Below are 17786 nucleotides of genomic sequence, written 5' to 3'. Positions count from 1 at the left end.
CGTTTCCTGTCGATATTATCCTCCACGACTTGACCACTCTAACATTTGACTAGTAGTACAAATTATGAAGCTTCTCATTATGTAGTTTTCTCAGCCCTTTTCTTTCATCCCTCTGAGTTCCAAATATTCTCCTCAACGCCCTGTTCTGAAACACCCTGTGTATGCCTTTCCTTTAATTTGAGAGGCCAAGTTTCACACCCTACTGCACTACAGACATTATTACAATTTTGTATATTTTAACATGATTCTGAGCGGACTGGTAGCACACATCCCCCGAATTTAATCTGCTCTTAATTTCCCCATAAAATTTGATTCACTGCAGTCGTTCCAAATAGTTGAATCTTTGCCACATCTTCAAAGGATTTTGTTTCTATACCAGCCTCCTTACTGGCAACTGTTAGAGATTTTGTGTCTTCCTTATGGTATTAGTGTTATCCCCAATAAATTAACTTTCATCAGAAACCAGAAGCTGGCATGCCTCATTCAGTTCCTGTCCTACCTCCTTTTCTTGGACTTTCCCATTGGTGTATATTTCTATAGCAAAGATGTTTCTACTGAAACGTGGTTGTGTTTATACAGGGTATACACAAAAGAACTGTGCGGTTTCAAAAGTTAATAAGAAATTTATTTCTCAACTTACACGGTTACAACGCACACCGTTAACAGCGGCAACTGTCCAAGTTTCTCATGCGCTAATTTCAAACCTCCAATGTGTGCACCCTTTGTCACACGACATACATCCACACGGTAATCAAACTAATCCCAGACCCGGTGTAGCATGTCCACTGTAATGGCCAGCAGCGCATGCGCTATCCGATCGCAAAGTCCATGGATGGACATGGGCAATGGTGCTACATAAACGCTGTCTTTAACGAACCCCCAAAGAAAGAAATCGCACGGGGTAAGATCTGCCGAACGGGGTGGCCAAGGGAGAGTGTTGTTATCTCCATTTGCAACAGAGTTTGATTACAGTGTGGATATGTGTCGTGTGATCAAGGGTGCACACATTGAAGGTTTGTAATTAACGCATGAGAAACTTGGAGAGTTGCCGCCCGTGTAAGTTGAGAAATAAATTTTTTATTAACTTTTGAAACCGCACCATTCTTTTGTCTATACCCTGTATATATTTTTCCCCCCCTTGGCACTACAGCCCCAGTGGGCCTAGGCCTATCTCCATGAACTTCTCCGTTCACTTCGGTTTTTCTAGATCTTACACATTCGGTAGGACTCCTTGGGCGGGTGATCAGCTCGTCGCAAGGCCTCTACCTGTACACAGACACAGAAAAATGCACAGAAACATCCATGCCTTGAGTGGGATTCGAACCCACGATCCCGGCTTCCGAGCGCGCGAAGACAGTGCACGCCTTAGACCGCTCGGCTACCGTGACCGGCATACTCTGTATATAGTCTCCGGTAATTATAGTTGCCGCTCGGTATAGGGTGTGTACTGTCTTCTGCCGCTAGAACACTGGGATCATTGTTCGAATTCCACTCGGGATGTGGATGTGTGTGTTCCCGCTGTGTTTTTGATATCCTCTACAGGTAGAGGCCTTGCGACGGGCCTATTTCCCGTCCAAGAAGACCCTTCAGTTTTCTATGAACAGGATTCAGAAACCCAGAAAACGAGAGGGCACGGATGAGATTAGTCTGTATTGCCTTACAAGAAGAGACTGTGCAGTCCGAAAGTTCATTGCAAAAGGAGGGTAGCCGCAAATATATTGAATAAACAGTCTCAGGAAACCGACAGTGGGTGGTCATATAGCTTGGGGTCGGTCGGAGGCTAGCAACTTCTTGCCATAACATAGATGATTGGAAAAGTATAATCCATACCGGAAATACAAAATACGTTCTTTTCACCTTGGTATTCTGAATTCTCCTGGCTGTTACAAACATTAACATCAAAGATCCACAACGCCGCCATATTTTTAATTACTGACTTAGAAACAAACAGTACTTAATGCAGAATTTGTAAACGTATGTATGATCTGTCTATACCAATTCACATGACTTACTCAAACTTCATTAGTTACCGCTGTCAATCCTAAAGTTAAATATAGATTTAATTCCTTTGCCATTTAATTTTCTTATATAAATGAAAGAAAGATGAACTCTAATAAAAGTTGAACATTTCTAACATCTGTTACGATACACTGTGTAAGGACTCTATGGCGCTAGCGTCACTCCCACGTCACAAGTTCATGCGTCCATCCGTCATGTTACTGTTACTGATTGCGGGAAAATAAGAAATACGAACGTGAGGTAGCCTTCAGCGTCATAATGTCCATACCACATTTAATCAAAATCCGTTCAACTGTTCTGTGAGTTGTAACATGTAGATGGACAGACGCAGCCAGCCCTACGTTCGTATATTTTATACACACCATGCGAAGAATGCATAAAAACGGCATTTTATGAAATGTTACGTGAGGCGCAACTTGGTGATCATTGTCGTAACAGTTCAGTGCGTGCGACATTCTGTCTGGTGTCGAGTGCAGTGAGAACGTGACAAAATGCACGTGATGTAACCGTTTATCAGTGGTATCTACTATCTGCAAACACGACCATCCTTTTCTGGTGCAGATGGCACGAACCTTAATTTTTCCATGATTTGCAGTCAAGACCTAGGCTGTGAGTGACATTGGTCGATACACAGTATGAACACTATAATTTACGTCACAGATAGTGTATATTTTTGTAATTTATTCGTTACTCTTCTCCAAGTATAATTAGAATGATCAAGTCAAGGAGGATGAGGTGGGCAGGGCATGTAGCACGAATGGGGCAGAAGAAGAAAAATGCACATAGGATATTGGTGGGAAATCCAGACGGAAATAGACCACTTGGAAGACCAAGGCGTAGGTGGGTGAACAATATTAAAATGTATTTTAGAGAGATAGGATGGATTGGATTGTTCTGGCTCAGGATAGGGACTAGTGGAGGGTTCTTGTGAACACGGTAATGAACCTTCGGGTTCCATAAAATGCTGGAAAATTCTTGAGTAGCTGCAGAATTGGCGGCTCCTCAAGAAGAGCTCAGCTCCATGAGTAAGTAAGTAAGAAAGTAATTCGTTGTTTATTTAACGATGTTGTTACTAACTTAGACTATTTTGCACTAAATGGTTCAGTGATTATAGATTAATGGAGTGGGAAGGATGTAGAAGGCACTGGGCCTCGCATAATTTGAGATACTATGTCTGGATTCCCTTGGATGAACCGAGGAAAAATACGAACTGTCTCACTCGGGATATCTGGTTTCCTGGACGAGATTTTAACTCGAAACTTTCAAAGGAATGTTACCCATTCGACCGCCACGTTAGGTTCATCCATGATGCGAGTTCATCCTTGCTAAGGGGCGGGGTTTGCACCCGAATAAAGCCTTCATATTCATAACCCACGTGACGGTGAAAAGTTTGCAGCCAAAACGTTGCATTAGAAATGTCGTAGTTCGAAGTTAAGCTTTGACCGCTGCTTGTGACCATGTATTCATCTTTAACTTTATAAGAACGAAACTTTCTGTGGCGTTTTGGGTGCTTTTTTTTGGGGGGGGGGGTATGAATACCTCCCACTCATATGGATACGATGGTTTCAACGTTGGTTGCTATTAATATAGTACTTAGTATTACTCTTTTTCCAGCATGAACAGTTTCATTCTATTTCTTTCTTACGATTGGTCTCTCTTAATGGACATACGGAACTGGAAACGAAAATTTCCATCACATTCGAGCGTTAGGCTTTAACAGACTGAACATGAAAGAACCGAAGTTATCTCTCCCCTTTACATGCAAAAAATGATATTTTTCTAATACACTTCCTTTAATCTTTATACTTAAATCACAACAGGGGCACGTGGTAGCGTAGTTGGTTGAGGCACTATGGTACAAGCCGGAAGGTCGCGGGTTCAAGTCCCGATGAGGTCATTGGATTTTTTTTTTCAGTTTAGAGCAGAGGAATATCCTACACGAAATAAGAAAACGGAAGGCTAATTGGATTGGTCATGTTTTACGCAGAAACTGCGGATAGAAGTGACAAGAAGATGTAAGAAGATGCTGGATGACCTTGGAGACAGAAGAGGATACTGCCATTTGAAGGAGAAAGCTCTAGATCGCATTAAGTGGAGGAACTGTTTTGGAAGAGACTGTGGACCTGTCATCTGACAGATTACTGATGATGACCTAACACTTCCAGCCGCACTATAGCCCTGGGGTCGACTCAGCCTCTAACAGAAATGAGTACCGGGAATCTTCCTGGGAGAAAAGAGCGGCCGGCGCATAAGACTGACAACCTTACCGCCATCTGTGAGCCGATTGTCTAGATAATGTGGGACCCTCAACGTCTCACAACCCTATGGGGCTTCACGGCCTGTTACAGGGATACCTTTGCTTTACTTAAATCACAACTGTAGAGAACGTTCTCGTTGGTTTTAACACACATCCTTGAACTTAATTGAGCACCACACCATGAAGTGTGGGGAATGGAAGTATAACTCACGGCACTAGATGGATGTGAGCAGTCAGCTTCACGCGCCTGATGCTTTACATCCAGGGAAACAGCCTGTGTGGTTGGGCCCCAGAGCTATTCTGGATGTTATGGAAATTAGAAAAGCCTCTTTATCCCTGCTTGGAATCTAATCTCTGCCCATAGCCGAATTGCTTTAATGACTGAGCTGCCCCAGCTCACTGCAAAGAGTGATAATAATTGTTATGTACCACGTGCTTTAACATTCATAAACTCTGCAGTTTTCCCACTCATTGTATATATGGGTTTCTTATGATCCTCCGAATAAACATCAATTATTTGCAAAATGGTGTTAATTATGTTGTCTTTATAATGGGCATGTAGTATTTTTTCTGTGAAATAAAACAATTTTTAAATATTATTTAAATTAATTTTACATCTTGAAGGATAAAAAAAGTAAAGGATCAAGATGTCCTTCAAAGGTAGGAGGGCTTTGAGGTGCTCAGCTTCACTAACATCTGAAGTGTCATCTCTCTTAGTGGCTGTTAATCTGTTTAACCTTTTCATTAATGCCAAATAATCTTAACATAATGGTTTACTAATGCATTACTCCTGGTTCTTATTTGGGATATCCTGGATTTGACTCTTGGCTTGTGCACGAGCTGTTGTGAGCAAGGTCTGTCATGGCTCTTTACAGTTTCTCCATTCAGTTGGTTACCTTAAAATTATCCATGACTACTTCCACATCCTTTCCAATACATCCTGTCATTCCTGTATGACCCACCACACTACTTGGGGTCACATCCCTGAAGAAGACTGTGGTCTTATATTCGCTGTCATGAGAACCCCAAAACCTAATAAGAAAGCATGTCTTTTGTTTTTGTTATGTTCATTTTGTTTCTTGCACACAGTCCTGTGTGCTGCAAATTAGTAGTGCTGATGATGCATTAATATGAATGATCATTGTAAATATCTGTTTGCCAGCTCACAAATTCAACATGCCTGGCCTACATAACATATGTGTGTGCCATACTCATGATGGCTGGAATATGAAGTTGACACCTGGCACAGAGATCTGAGAGTGCATAATGTATACAGCAGTTCACCTTAGTGGTTTGTTCCATGGGCAGCAGGATATTCCATTTAAGGGTTCAGTAACTGAAATGTTCTTAATTTTGTACAGGTGGGAGAAGGTGAGGTGGTGGGTGTCTCCCCTTCACTGTTGACTGCTGTCAAACTGGCCACTCCAGAGAGCTGCTGCAGTGGTCCAGTGGGACCCACCAGCTTACTAACCCTGGATCCATCAAGAGATAATACGCGGGACGCAGAGACTATTACAGGTACGTAATGAGGAGTGCAGTAATTTGTTCCTTCTTCTGATGTTTTTAGGGGTTTTGAATCAAATGAGTGAGCTGTGGGAGGAGGTATATGGTACAAATTAGAGAAAATGAAAAATGCTTACAAATTTTTGGTCTGTACACTTCAAAATGAAGAGACCACTTGGAAGACCTATGCATAAGTGGGAAGATAATATTAAGATGAATCTTAGAGAAGGAGTGTGAGAATAGGGGGAAGCTGGATTTAACTGACTTGCAGTATTGTCCAGTCACTGGCTTTTGTGATTATGTGAATAAATCTCCATGTTCCATAAAGGCGGGGAATTTGTTGAAATTTGAGGTTTTTACGGTGGGGAGTATTTGGACTGTATGTTCTGAGATGTGATGCTGTGTAGTTTGATAGATTGCACCCACATTTTGGAGAAACCTGCTGCCTTCTTCAGAATAGCAGATGGTAATCTTAATATTCACCTCTATGAGAACCTCAGATCTCTCAATACTTATTAGAGTCGTTGTTTACATTCCCTACAGAACGGACAATACTTTGTAAGATGAGGCACTGACTAAATAATTAACATTAATATTACTACATCTACATCACGAGTCTCCAAAACAATATATTATATGTATACAAAATATAGAATACTGCAATTTGTCCATGGGAACACAACAAAATCACAAAAAACCAATGACTGACTCGATGTAAAACATTGCTCTAAGAATTTTATTCTTGTTTTATATTATAACTTTTATTTTATATAATCTAATTTATTGTTTTTTTATGCGAAGTATTTTAATATAATTAATATTATTGTATCCAATTTAACTAGTACTGCAGTTCAGTGGTGTATATATGTTAGCCATGTATTTGCCTGATGATGGCTATTAATAGCCGAAACTAGGCACCGACCTTAATACTGTTGTGTTGTGACGGTTTTAGTAAAGAAAGTGAATACTTGTTATTCATAGGATCTGGTAGATGATTAATTTCTGCTTTATATCTACTCTGTCTTTTCGGGTCCTGTCTTTCCCCATTCTAATGATAAGTGTATGCATAGTAGCCTGTCCCTTTCTGTTATGTAAAGCACTTGAGAACATTAAGTGATATCTGATAAAATTTATTTGTGGAAGTATAGTCTTTTTGATAACATGCAGATAAAGTTCACCTGTTGAGATGTAGAGAGCTCTTGGAGGTTTAGGGACTCAATTGTTCCCTGTTACTGATTTATTTTGCATGTAAATTTTACCAAATTTTTTGTAAAGCTTATACATGGTCATATATTTTGAGGACATGTTTCCATTTAAAATTTCTGATTGTGATTAAGTTTTTCATTGTTATCAACACAGAATAAATAAAAGTGATTTCAGTGAATGATAGTTTTTATGGTGGAGTCTAATATAGTACATAGCAGAACTGAAGTGTTCAGATAAGTTAATATTTCTAGATATTGGCCCCACACAGTGAATTTATATTTTGTTAATCAGTCTGACAGAACAGGAAGAACATCTGACTCTCCCATCTGAGTCTGTGGTCAGAATAGTACTCTCTATATGAAGTACAGACACTTTTTTAGAAGGGTTGTGAGGGAAATGGGGTACACTTTATGCTTGGTCACATGCCTAGTTTCTGAGACCTAGTATGGCAGTAGCTAGCCAGTAGTCTAGAATCAGCATGCTTAATGTAGGTTATGAACATAGTACAAGTATGCATCACTGTACCTGGGTAGTGTTTTCCAAGTCTTGGTCTTCTTCAGTAAAACTGCCACATTCTGTGTTAGTAGATGGGCTAATTAGAACCCTTATGAGACAGCCATACTGGAACCTCTACTGTCCTATTTCTGTTCTCTTAATGAGTGTTCGTTGCGTCCATTAACCTTGATATAGCTGGCAGTGTAAGGAGCACAATAGATGAGTCTTGGCATTACATCTGGTGCAGAAGCACATGGCTTCTACAACTGAATGCAGCAAAATCTCTATGAAACTAAGTGTATAGAGGCTTGGCATTAAACACAGAACTGGCACTAGAAGTCAGGACACAAACTAAAATTCTACAGCCAGACCATATGGATTATATAGCCATGGCATCTAAATGTGTGGACAGAAAATTTCATTGGATGCTGAATGTCCCCTTATTGGGTAGGATATGGGATGCAGGGAGGGGAAGCTCCCTTCTGGGCACTGGAGTCTGCCTGCTCACAACTGAAGCTAATGATGATGACCTAGCCATAATGATGATGTTCTTGCCATGATTAATGATAATGATGATGGATAATATGGCTCTATTCCAGCTAATGATGATGATGATTATTTTGTACATTACGAGCAGAGAAAACCAGCTGCTGTAATAGTTCCGTCTTCTAACCCCATCATCATCATCATCACCATCATCCCCCCTTTATATGAAGTTGATGGGGGAAATGTTTTTTGCACCCTTTCTGCTGATAAGAGGATTGAAGAAATAAAATGGAACCCATTTATAACATTTCTTCATATAACACAGCATTCATTGCACCTTTCCTTTGCCCTTGGGAACAGTGGAAGAGCCTTGAAGATGTACAGCATGTTTTATTGAATTTCTGCTCACTGTTGAGAGGAGCCTTAAATTGTTAAGAGATTTTTAAAAGTTTAATCTAGTTTTTCATATTATTATGGTTACATTTTCCAAAATGGCAAACGATTTCATAACTTATAATCAAAGATAATGAATGTGAGTATAATAAAATTTGAGACTAAAAATGTATGCTCTGTTCTAGTACATACTGTATTTTGCAAATTTCCATCCACCATGGCCTTTGTGTTCATTTATTGCTCTAAGAAATTAATTGTTTTGTTTCATTTGTCACAACCATCTTGTCCTTAACTCCTCCAGAAATGCTATCATTCCAATATTTCAGCCATCTGAACTTATGAGGCTGAAGTGACACTAGCACAAATTAATGTAATACCATGAAATTTAGTATGCATTATACCTTTGAAATGCATGAAATGCCCCCTGAGGTCATACTTTGTGTAGAATGTAAACATAAAAACATGATAGCTACACAAAGTCTGTATTCAACTTTTCATTTTATCATGATAACTGATGAACCATTAGAACTAGGCATGTGAAATTTTGTATGGGAATAGCTCATATATGCATCTCCGGATTTGGTAATAACTATTTTTATATGTTAAATTGGAAACCTGTCATTGGTACAAAATTTTTAGATTATATCAAGCAAATTTACATAATCAAAATCTGTGCTAGTGGAAGTTATGCATAGAAGTTGCCCACTAAACTGTATAATTACGAATTTATAGTTCTTGCTAACCTCACCATACAAATTGAAATATTTGAAGGAAGATGTGCATTGTAAGTTCCCCCTGGCACTCTTTTCAATTGGTATCTCCAGAATTTCGATCTGATGATTGAATCTTTTGCTTATTGGAGTGTTGTCTCTCTGTGATGCCTCAGTCTCACAGCTGTAGTGAAAGAAAAGTATGATATGTATACAGTATATATGTATATAAATGTTTTGTTAGTTCTTGGTGCATCCGTATAAAACTCATACAAGTGCAGAATGTCATAATTTAATAAATAACACTCCTGCTTTGTCCTTGATCCATCCAGTCAAAGGTTGGAATAATAACTGCAAATATGCCACAACCATTTCTGTCCACTGCTTTATTTAATTTATCATTCGGTTATCTTCTCATCTGATGCTGTGTAATCTGAGCAGCTGGGAAAATAATAAACTTAAAAAAAAAAAGGAAAAACTTCAAAGACTGGTGGTGTCCCATGGGCCCTGGCTTGCATATAATTTTTTTGTCATGTTAAGTTACAGAAGTATGTCCACTTGCTTCACTATGGCTATCAGTCTGCATATAACAACGTGGGAAGTACAGAATAGATTTTCGTTAAATTTGATACTGAGGATATTTAGTAATACATCTCAAGACATTTCACCTTTGGTTAAACTTGGACAGCAGTAGCAGACACTTTACATAAAGCTGAATATGTTTTCCTGCACATTTTGATCATAACATAAACATATCTCCCTGTATATTCATCATACGGGAAAATGTACAAAAAAAATCTTAGAGAAAAATGAAAAATACATTTCATGTTCAGTGCACTTCAAATGTAAGTCTTACATTTTTCAATATAATTAAACATATCAGAACTGTTATGCCATGTATACATTTCTTAAATTGTCTAGATGATATTTCTGAAGGACCTGTAGTAGATCAACAGTGTGAGGTTCACAAATTTTCATTTTCCTAAAATTTAAAGTTCCCAACCTTGGGACTGAAAAGTGCTGCTGGCTCTGATCCAGATGTGGATTATTTCTGTACTCAGTGTGTATGGATGAGATCAGCACGCCTGGGCCTACTTTGGTTCAATGCTTCAATCCTGTGCAGTGTAGCTTGTTTGTATTGGTAGCAGGAAGTGCTTCAGTTCTGGGTCTGCAACCTTTTTTGGGTCATGTTCCTAGGGTCTGTTATATGCCCTAGGATAAGGAGGAGGTCAAAGGACCTTAAGGAGAGAAGGAAAAGTATTCTAGAAGCATGGGAGTCTGGTGAGTGAAGATCATAGCTAAAATTAGTACTGACTTGCAGCTCAAGAATATCAGTATTTTCTGCATACATAAGGAGTCTAAACTTTAGTACCAAGTCTTCTGGTACACTGAAATTTAGTCCACCATTCTTCGGCATTTGTAAATATATGAAAATATCAGCACATTCTTGATTTCATTATGGTAATTTTTAAACTTCCTAACTAACCAGTGAGGTGAATGGTGATGAAGTGTCTCTCTTAAAGAGTTTTGTAGTTGCTTAGGTGGCGCCTAGGTTCCCTGTTTTATGGATCCCAAAGTGTTAATATGATGTTCCTAAAAGCTGCTATTGAAATCGATCCTGGGGCACCTAAATTCAGACCACACCATACACCTTATTTTTTTGTCTACTCTAGTATCCGTGTTATCCTCATATTTATGTATAGTCTCCCAAGGGATCATACCTCTCTAGTTTTGCTGACAATTTCTTATGCACTTCTCATCTCTTAACTCAGTAAAGTTACTAGGCTGAATGACCAGGTAATCAGGTTCGATTCTTAGCAGGGGCAGAGATTTGTCTCTTCTATGCAGCACCCAGATTAACTCTGGATACATGCTATAGGCCTCCTTGATTTTATCATCCTAATAATACATAATTAGGTGAAGAGTAACTAAGAATTATGTTGCTCCTCAGTACCAAATTTCTCAACCTTCTGTTACTTCCTACTCAAATCAGTGCACTCTTATTTACATTGAAGTTCAAATTATGCCAGGAATGCAAATTGATTATTGCAGGGTTGTGAGATTTTAGTGGGGCCTCTGTTATGTACACCAACTTACAACTGACACTACTTGTATCTGGTAATTAAACCATTACATGATGCACGGAACATTACAGAAGGGCCATGACATCCATGACTTCCTTTCAGACTGAAGTAGTAATGAATGAATAAGACTAATGATGACGGAATAAAGCAGATCATTAATTCCCAAATCTGCAGATTTTTTTAATATAATTTTATAGTTTCTTAGAAACTGCACAATACCAAATATCTCTTTGACTGATTTGTTAAGGTGAGCGAAATGTGTGCTGGTTTTACGGTAAAAACAAAGGGCAGGGGAACACCTTGTAGGGAATAGTGACTGTTCATATGATGGTTCTGATGATATCACTGTCAAAGAGCACAGGACAATCTTTTTTACTCTTTTCTAATTCAATAGAAATAGTAGTAGTTAATTTAAATTAGTAAGCATTTTAAAATTTAGTTATTCTTGTCTGTGTTAATATTTATGAATAGGAACAGATGATGGTAGCAGTTAACAGCGCTGGAAAGTATATATGAATTGATGTTGCAGTGTTTATCTTTGCTGAAGAAGAAATTCATAACATGCCTATATATAGCAGCACCACTTAGTGTTTGTCATTTTATCAAGTTTAGCATCGTAATGTAAATGTACTTGTCTTTTGAGAACTGTTCATGATATTGAGATTAAGTATTTCTGTTGAATTTTGTTTTTATAAATAAAAACGTTGTACATTTACAAGAATTGTTTTCTGAGTAGATTTCATATTGATAACAGCAGCAATATCCCCTTTAATGCTGGTAGTGTTTGTGCTATTTTTTTTTATAGTCTTGTAAATGTCTCATTAAATTCTGGAAATGAAATCATAATTTGGTCAGAAACCATAGCCGAATACTAGCACAGAAACTGTAAATAGTATTGTGGACTACATTTCAAACATTCAGAATACTCCCCAGGCTCAGAAATGTTCATTATTGTGAAGATGTTATTATTAACCCTAGTTCTGTTGTGTTCTAGACGTGTGCAGTGGAGGTGAGCTACCAGAAGTAGAGATCATAAGCCTTTTGGAAGAACAAATTCCTCGCTACCGACTGCGAGCAGACACACTCACTCAGTTTACAGGTGGGTTGACATCATTTAAGTGTGTACATCACAGATCTTTATGTTCACTAGAATGCCTGTGTTATACGATGCAGCTGCCAATAAGGACAGACCTGTCTTGTATCCATGTAATATTGGGCTCACTACCTGACATTTCAGATAACCTATCCCTGTTTTCAAGGCAAAGTGAGTAAACAGTGGCCTGACCCCAGGCCATGAGGCAGCAGGAATGACATGCTATTGACCCTCTAAAGCAGTGGTTCTCAACGTTTATGAGACCGCGGCCCAGTAAGTTCTTTCTTTATAAGACGAGGGTCCAGTCCCAACAAATTTACTAGTAAATACCTTTCCAGTTTTGTTAAAATTCATGCATTAAGCTAACTATAAAATATTTATTCATGAAAAATGTTTAGAAAATGAAAATGACAAGTTCCAGAAGAGCCTCTTGCGGCCCAGTATAATTGATGCCAGGGCCCACTACTGGGCCGTGGCCTAGCAGTTGAGAAGCACTGCTCGAAACTGTGCATTTCTTCTAAATATATAAGAATCCAGTTCATATCTCACTGGAAACACATTATGTCTCCGCTGCAAAACCAACTGATTAATGCTGTTTAGGAGAGCAGCCGCTTGCTGTGAGAACCATATGAAACACACAAATACACTCTGTGGGCAGAATGCAGAGTTTTAGTATGTTAAAATGGGTGGTATATATAGTAACCACAGGGCTATAAAGGGTTAACTGGTGAAATGAAGTGTATGAGGTCATCAGCGTAATGCACTTCTGTGAACCATAAAAGACATTATATTAAAATAATAAAGACCAACATTATTATTTAAGAGCATTTTGAAATATAAAACCAGTTGAAATCAGAACGTAATGAAAGGGATAGCCAAAACTATCAGAAAATGTAAATCACATGGATGAAGGAACCAAAGAAGACCTATGAAAGGACAAACGGGCATACAAAACTTGAACAGGTCAACATGTGATCCAGCTGACTGACTGCTAGATAATGATGTTGACTGCTGTGTAAGTGGTTGATAGGAAGCAGATTAGAACTTGTGTCCCTTTTATGGACAAATTTTCTGTTTGCTTCTGAAGGGATGTAGTAAGACAAACAGTGAGACAGTAAAATGATTCTTGTTGGAGCTATTTGATCTTGATTGATTGATTGATTGATTTTAAATTTCCTCCTGAATCAAATTTTGATCTATTACTGTTATTCCCAAGTATTTGAACTGTGCCACATTTTCAAAGAAGCTGTTAGCTATCTATATGATATGATTTTGCCCTGTGTTCTGGTGACAAGACATCAACATATGCTTAGTTTCCTCTGTGTCTACTTCTGGACCAACCTTCTTTTTAATATAAGTAATACCTCACAGAAAATATCCCAGGCTGGTAGGCATAGCAGTAATGCTCTAGAATATACCCATTTCAATCATAGTTGAGACAACAGCTACCCTGACTGACTTTTGCATGGCTTTTTTCAGTCCCTCTAGGAAAATATCTGGACAGCACCTTGATTAGTCCATTACCACTTCCTACCAAATCCTTTCCACTTCATCACTCACCCTCTCATTTGACACTATATAGTCGAGATACTGACAGTGTCATAAACAAAAGGTAACCCACTAAGAAAATATATTGTAACGTGTTTCGTTACAGAAGACGCCGTAGAGATCGTTAATTGGTTTATTGAACAATCTACAAGTAACGGCTACAATTAATGATAACAATGTTACGGGTTTCCACTCTTTACAAACCCTACAACAAAATCTCTTAACACTATCTTCAAGAGTCTTCACGTATTAATAACGCGGGAGCTATACAAGTCTCCCTGAATTACACACTTTCACTCGTAACACGCCACTCGCTAGTAGGCTTGCTTGGAACTAACTCGTAGGTAGCTGCATTGAGAACTCCCTGTGGATAGCCTTCGCTGCTCCTTATGTAGCCTCGATCGGACAATACGGAAAACGGCCACGTAATAGGCACCCTTGTTGCCTGGCGCTGTATTGCTAGTAACGCTAGCGGAAGTAACCACTGTTACTACCGTCTCTCGCAATCACTGTTTACCCGCGCTGCCTAGCAACCTGCGGTACCCTTGGTGACGTCATCGCTGTTGACTCGCCTTGCATAGCGACCAGGATGCTAGGACTCGGCTAACGTCGGCTCCACTCGTGACGTCACCGCGGGAAGAGTTGCGGGGTGATTACTCGCCTATTACGCGAGCACTACGTTACCGCTACGTGCAGCTGGGGAGGTAGGGGTCAACATGTCACAATATGTTTCCATTACAGAGATCAACCTCTTAAATTCCTGTAGGGAAATTATATTCTTTATTATGGGAATCACACTTAATATATGAATATGCTCTGTAGGCAAAACCCAAAGCTTTTTAGTGTTAAAACAAATGATGTGTTTAGTAATTACTGTACTTTAAATGGTTAGATATATTGTATATACTTATGCATAGTAGGAAATTCATATACAAAATATTAAATCACCATATAAGGCTTTCTTTTTGGAGCAATGGATTTAAACACTAAACTGAGGAAAATTTTGAATGTACATTATTTAATATGGAGATTATTGTGTTGCAGTCATTGAAATTGCACATGAAATCAGGGAAAACCTTAAATCAAGGCAGATTAAATGGGGTTTTCACTGCTTAGGGAACATATAATATACTCAAGGTCTTTCTTGTGTTGCCATACAGACGAGACCTGGTGCATTACATGCTGCTTACATCTCACACTTATGACAGAAGTATGAATTTCAGAATTCAATTACGCTACTGTTATTAGAGAGGGGGCATGCAGTAGCGTAGTTGGTTGGGGCACTATGCTACAAGCCGGAAGGTCACAGGTTTGAATTGCAGTGAGTTCATTGGATTTTTCAGTTGACCCAATCCTTCCTGCCACACTGTGGCCCAGGATTCACTCAGCCTCTAACAGAAATGAGTACCAGGGATTTTCCTGGTGGTAAAGGGTGGCCAGCGCGCAAGGCTGACAGCCTCACCGCCATCTGTGAGCCGATTGTGTAGAAAATTTGGGAGCCTCGATGTCTCACAACCCGATGGGCCTTCACAGCCTGTCACAGGGATACCTACGCCTTTTTTTTACTGTTGTTAGAGATGACAGTGGAGCAATCTGTTCCTGATAATGTCAGATCTGGTGCACCATGAATTGCTGTCACTGATGCAGATATTTTATATGTTAATACATGTATCCCATAAAATAATTCTTAAGGGAATGGGCTTGGAGCACTTCAGCACCCTCCTTATAGTCCAAAATTAGTTTCCAGTGATTTCCATTTATTTTCACCACTGAATGATTTATTGGAAGCCAGAATTTTGAACATGATCAGTAGGTAAGTCATTTCTTGTGGTTGATTCAAGGAACTGCTAGGCAACTGGGTTTACAAAGCCCATACATTGATGGATAAACCATGTATAATTGGGTGGTAATAAGAAGCTTTGCAGATGAGAACTAGAGATTCCAAAACACTTGCAGCACATTTACACCCCTTACTGCCTTGGCTGCTGATATTCCAGGTACTTAAATCCTTTATCCTCATGGAAATTTAGCATCTTTTACAACATTGATCACTGTCACAGTTACTATACACAGTATTTCATGGGTTCAAACCATGGGACCAACATTATCAGCATAACAAGATTTTGTCAGATTTGAGATTCTGACAGCAGTGAAGGGTAGAAGATCTCTGAAGATGGAGGCATTATGTTCGTCCAAAATATCACTGATCTTATACCAGACTCCATTTTCCATGGAAGCATTGCGTTTCTCCAAAACACTGGGAAGCATGTACCAGACTCCATTATCCCTGTCAGTATTCATATGTACATATATAATTGAGTTTCTTACATAAGGATAATAACGCATTATTGTGGTCTTCATTTTTTAACTTTGGATTTACAAACATGTTTTGCTTTATGTTGTAGGATACGAAAACGAAGACTGGTATATTCCAAGCCCTGCTTTGAAACCAGAGGAAGCAGACTTGAACCTAACACCGGACCAGATCCGAGAAGCTTTGAACTACTTTCGTAAGTAGACCTTTTTCACTGTCTAATTTGGATTGATATTAGCAATTGTGAATGATAATGGTGATTTGGCATGTACTATTTATACCTGATGCATCATTTTGTGACAGCACTTAATAGAAACAAAGAACTTAAAGTGAACAGTGCAGCATGTGCTGCATAGCAGTTCGTTTTGAGCAAAAACTTTTACAACTTTGCAGAGGACTGAATCAAGGTTTCCTACTTTCGTCACTGATGATGTACGAAATCAGAGTTGGACTGTAATATAATATATGAAGCTTTCTGGCAAATGAATATATGAAAATATTCTGTGTGATTAGGCATGTCATCATTGGACTAAGAGGCAGTATTTCAGAGACTTAATCTGTCTCCATCATCAGATATTAACCCTGATGATCACAGAGAAAGTCCCCTAAACTTTGGTTTTTAACTGAGCTGTAACACAACTGATCACCTGACAAGTTTCTTGTGTAACATTGTGATGTTTGTGTGTCAGAAATATAACTTTACATTACATTTGTGATATATATATATATATATATGATTCTTTAGGAGTTGGCTTTTACCCCCATTTTCACATTGTAACTCAAACTAATTCCATGGAGCAGAATCCTCTCTCACAAATAGTCACACAGCTGCACCCAATATGACCGGCATTTTATGGAACTTATATATTCATTTTCATGTTTACAAGAACACATGACCGGACTCTGTCCTGACCCAAATGAATCCAGTTGACATCAACTTACACTGGAGTGACCATCTTGTACAGCTTTAGAGATCAGTAAGATTCATGTTCAGGAGTGGTGAAGATATTGTAACGTGTTTCGTTACTGAAGACGCCGTAGAGATGGTTAATTGGTTTATTTAACAATCTACAAGTAACGGCTACAATTACTTATCTCACAGTTGCGGGGTTTCACACTTTATAACCCTAATTGCATTAATCTGTTAACACTGTTGCGGGGTTTCACGACTTATAACCCTATGCGCAAATCAGTTCACTCTGTCTTCAGTAGTCTACACGTTTACAGTAGGGGAGCTATGTATCACTGTATCACACGCTCCCAATTACACACTCCGAGTATAACTGTACTACAGCACTCACTATGTCTGGAAAGCACACGAAAAGTCTTCCGCTCGCTGACTTCTTAAGTATCGCACACTCGCAGGCTGCTATGTTTCAACTCGGCGACTGTTACAGTAGAACCAACTGTGAATAGCCTTCGCTGCGTCTTATGTAGCCTCGATCGGACAGTTGTTGCCTGGTGCCTTGTTGCTAGCCACGCTGTCCGGAGTTGTTGACGGCTGCCTTGCATAGTTACCAGGTTACGGGGGCTCGGCTATCTTCGGCTCCGCTCGGCTCTCTTCGGCTCCGCTCGTGACGTCACCGCTCATAGCTGCCAGGATGCGGGGTGATTACTCGCCTATTACGCGAGCGTTACGTTACCGCTACGTGCAGCTGGGGAGGTAGGGGTCAACATG

The 17786-nt window shown here is 39.2% G+C and overlaps 1 protein-coding gene across 8 annotated transcripts in view; it reads left to right on the top strand.

Annotated features, from left to right (window-relative positions):
* The window catches only part of LOC111869151 (trafficking kinesin-binding protein milt), a 179145-nt gene that overhangs the window by 36252 nt on the left and 125107 nt on the right, over positions 1-17786 (top strand). For 7 of the 8 annotated variants that reach the window (XR_002843619.2, XR_002843617.2, XR_002843618.2 and 4 more), the window contains 3 exons: positions 5638-5794; positions 12148-12252; positions 16200-16304. Coding sequence is in view for 4 of the 8 variants with exons in the window: in XM_033753296.1 (XP_033609187.1) it covers positions 5638-5794; positions 12148-12252; positions 16200-16304 (367 nt within the window). In the remaining 4 variants the exon portion in view is untranslated. Of the gene's footprint in view, positions 1-5637; positions 5795-10146; positions 10351-12147; positions 12253-16199; positions 16305-17786 lie in introns of those variants that run through there. The other variant, XM_023860400.2, reaches the window with a different exon arrangement.

Source organism: Cryptotermes secundus, unplaced genomic scaffold (assembly GCF_002891405.2).
Source record: "Cryptotermes secundus unplaced genomic scaffold, Csec_1.0 scaffold618, whole genome shotgun sequence".
Taxonomy (NCBI): Eukaryota; Metazoa; Arthropoda; class Insecta; order Blattodea; family Kalotermitidae; genus Cryptotermes; species Cryptotermes secundus.
The sequence above is the reverse complement of the archived record's forward strand: the minus strand, read 5'-3'. Positions and strand labels throughout refer to the sequence as shown.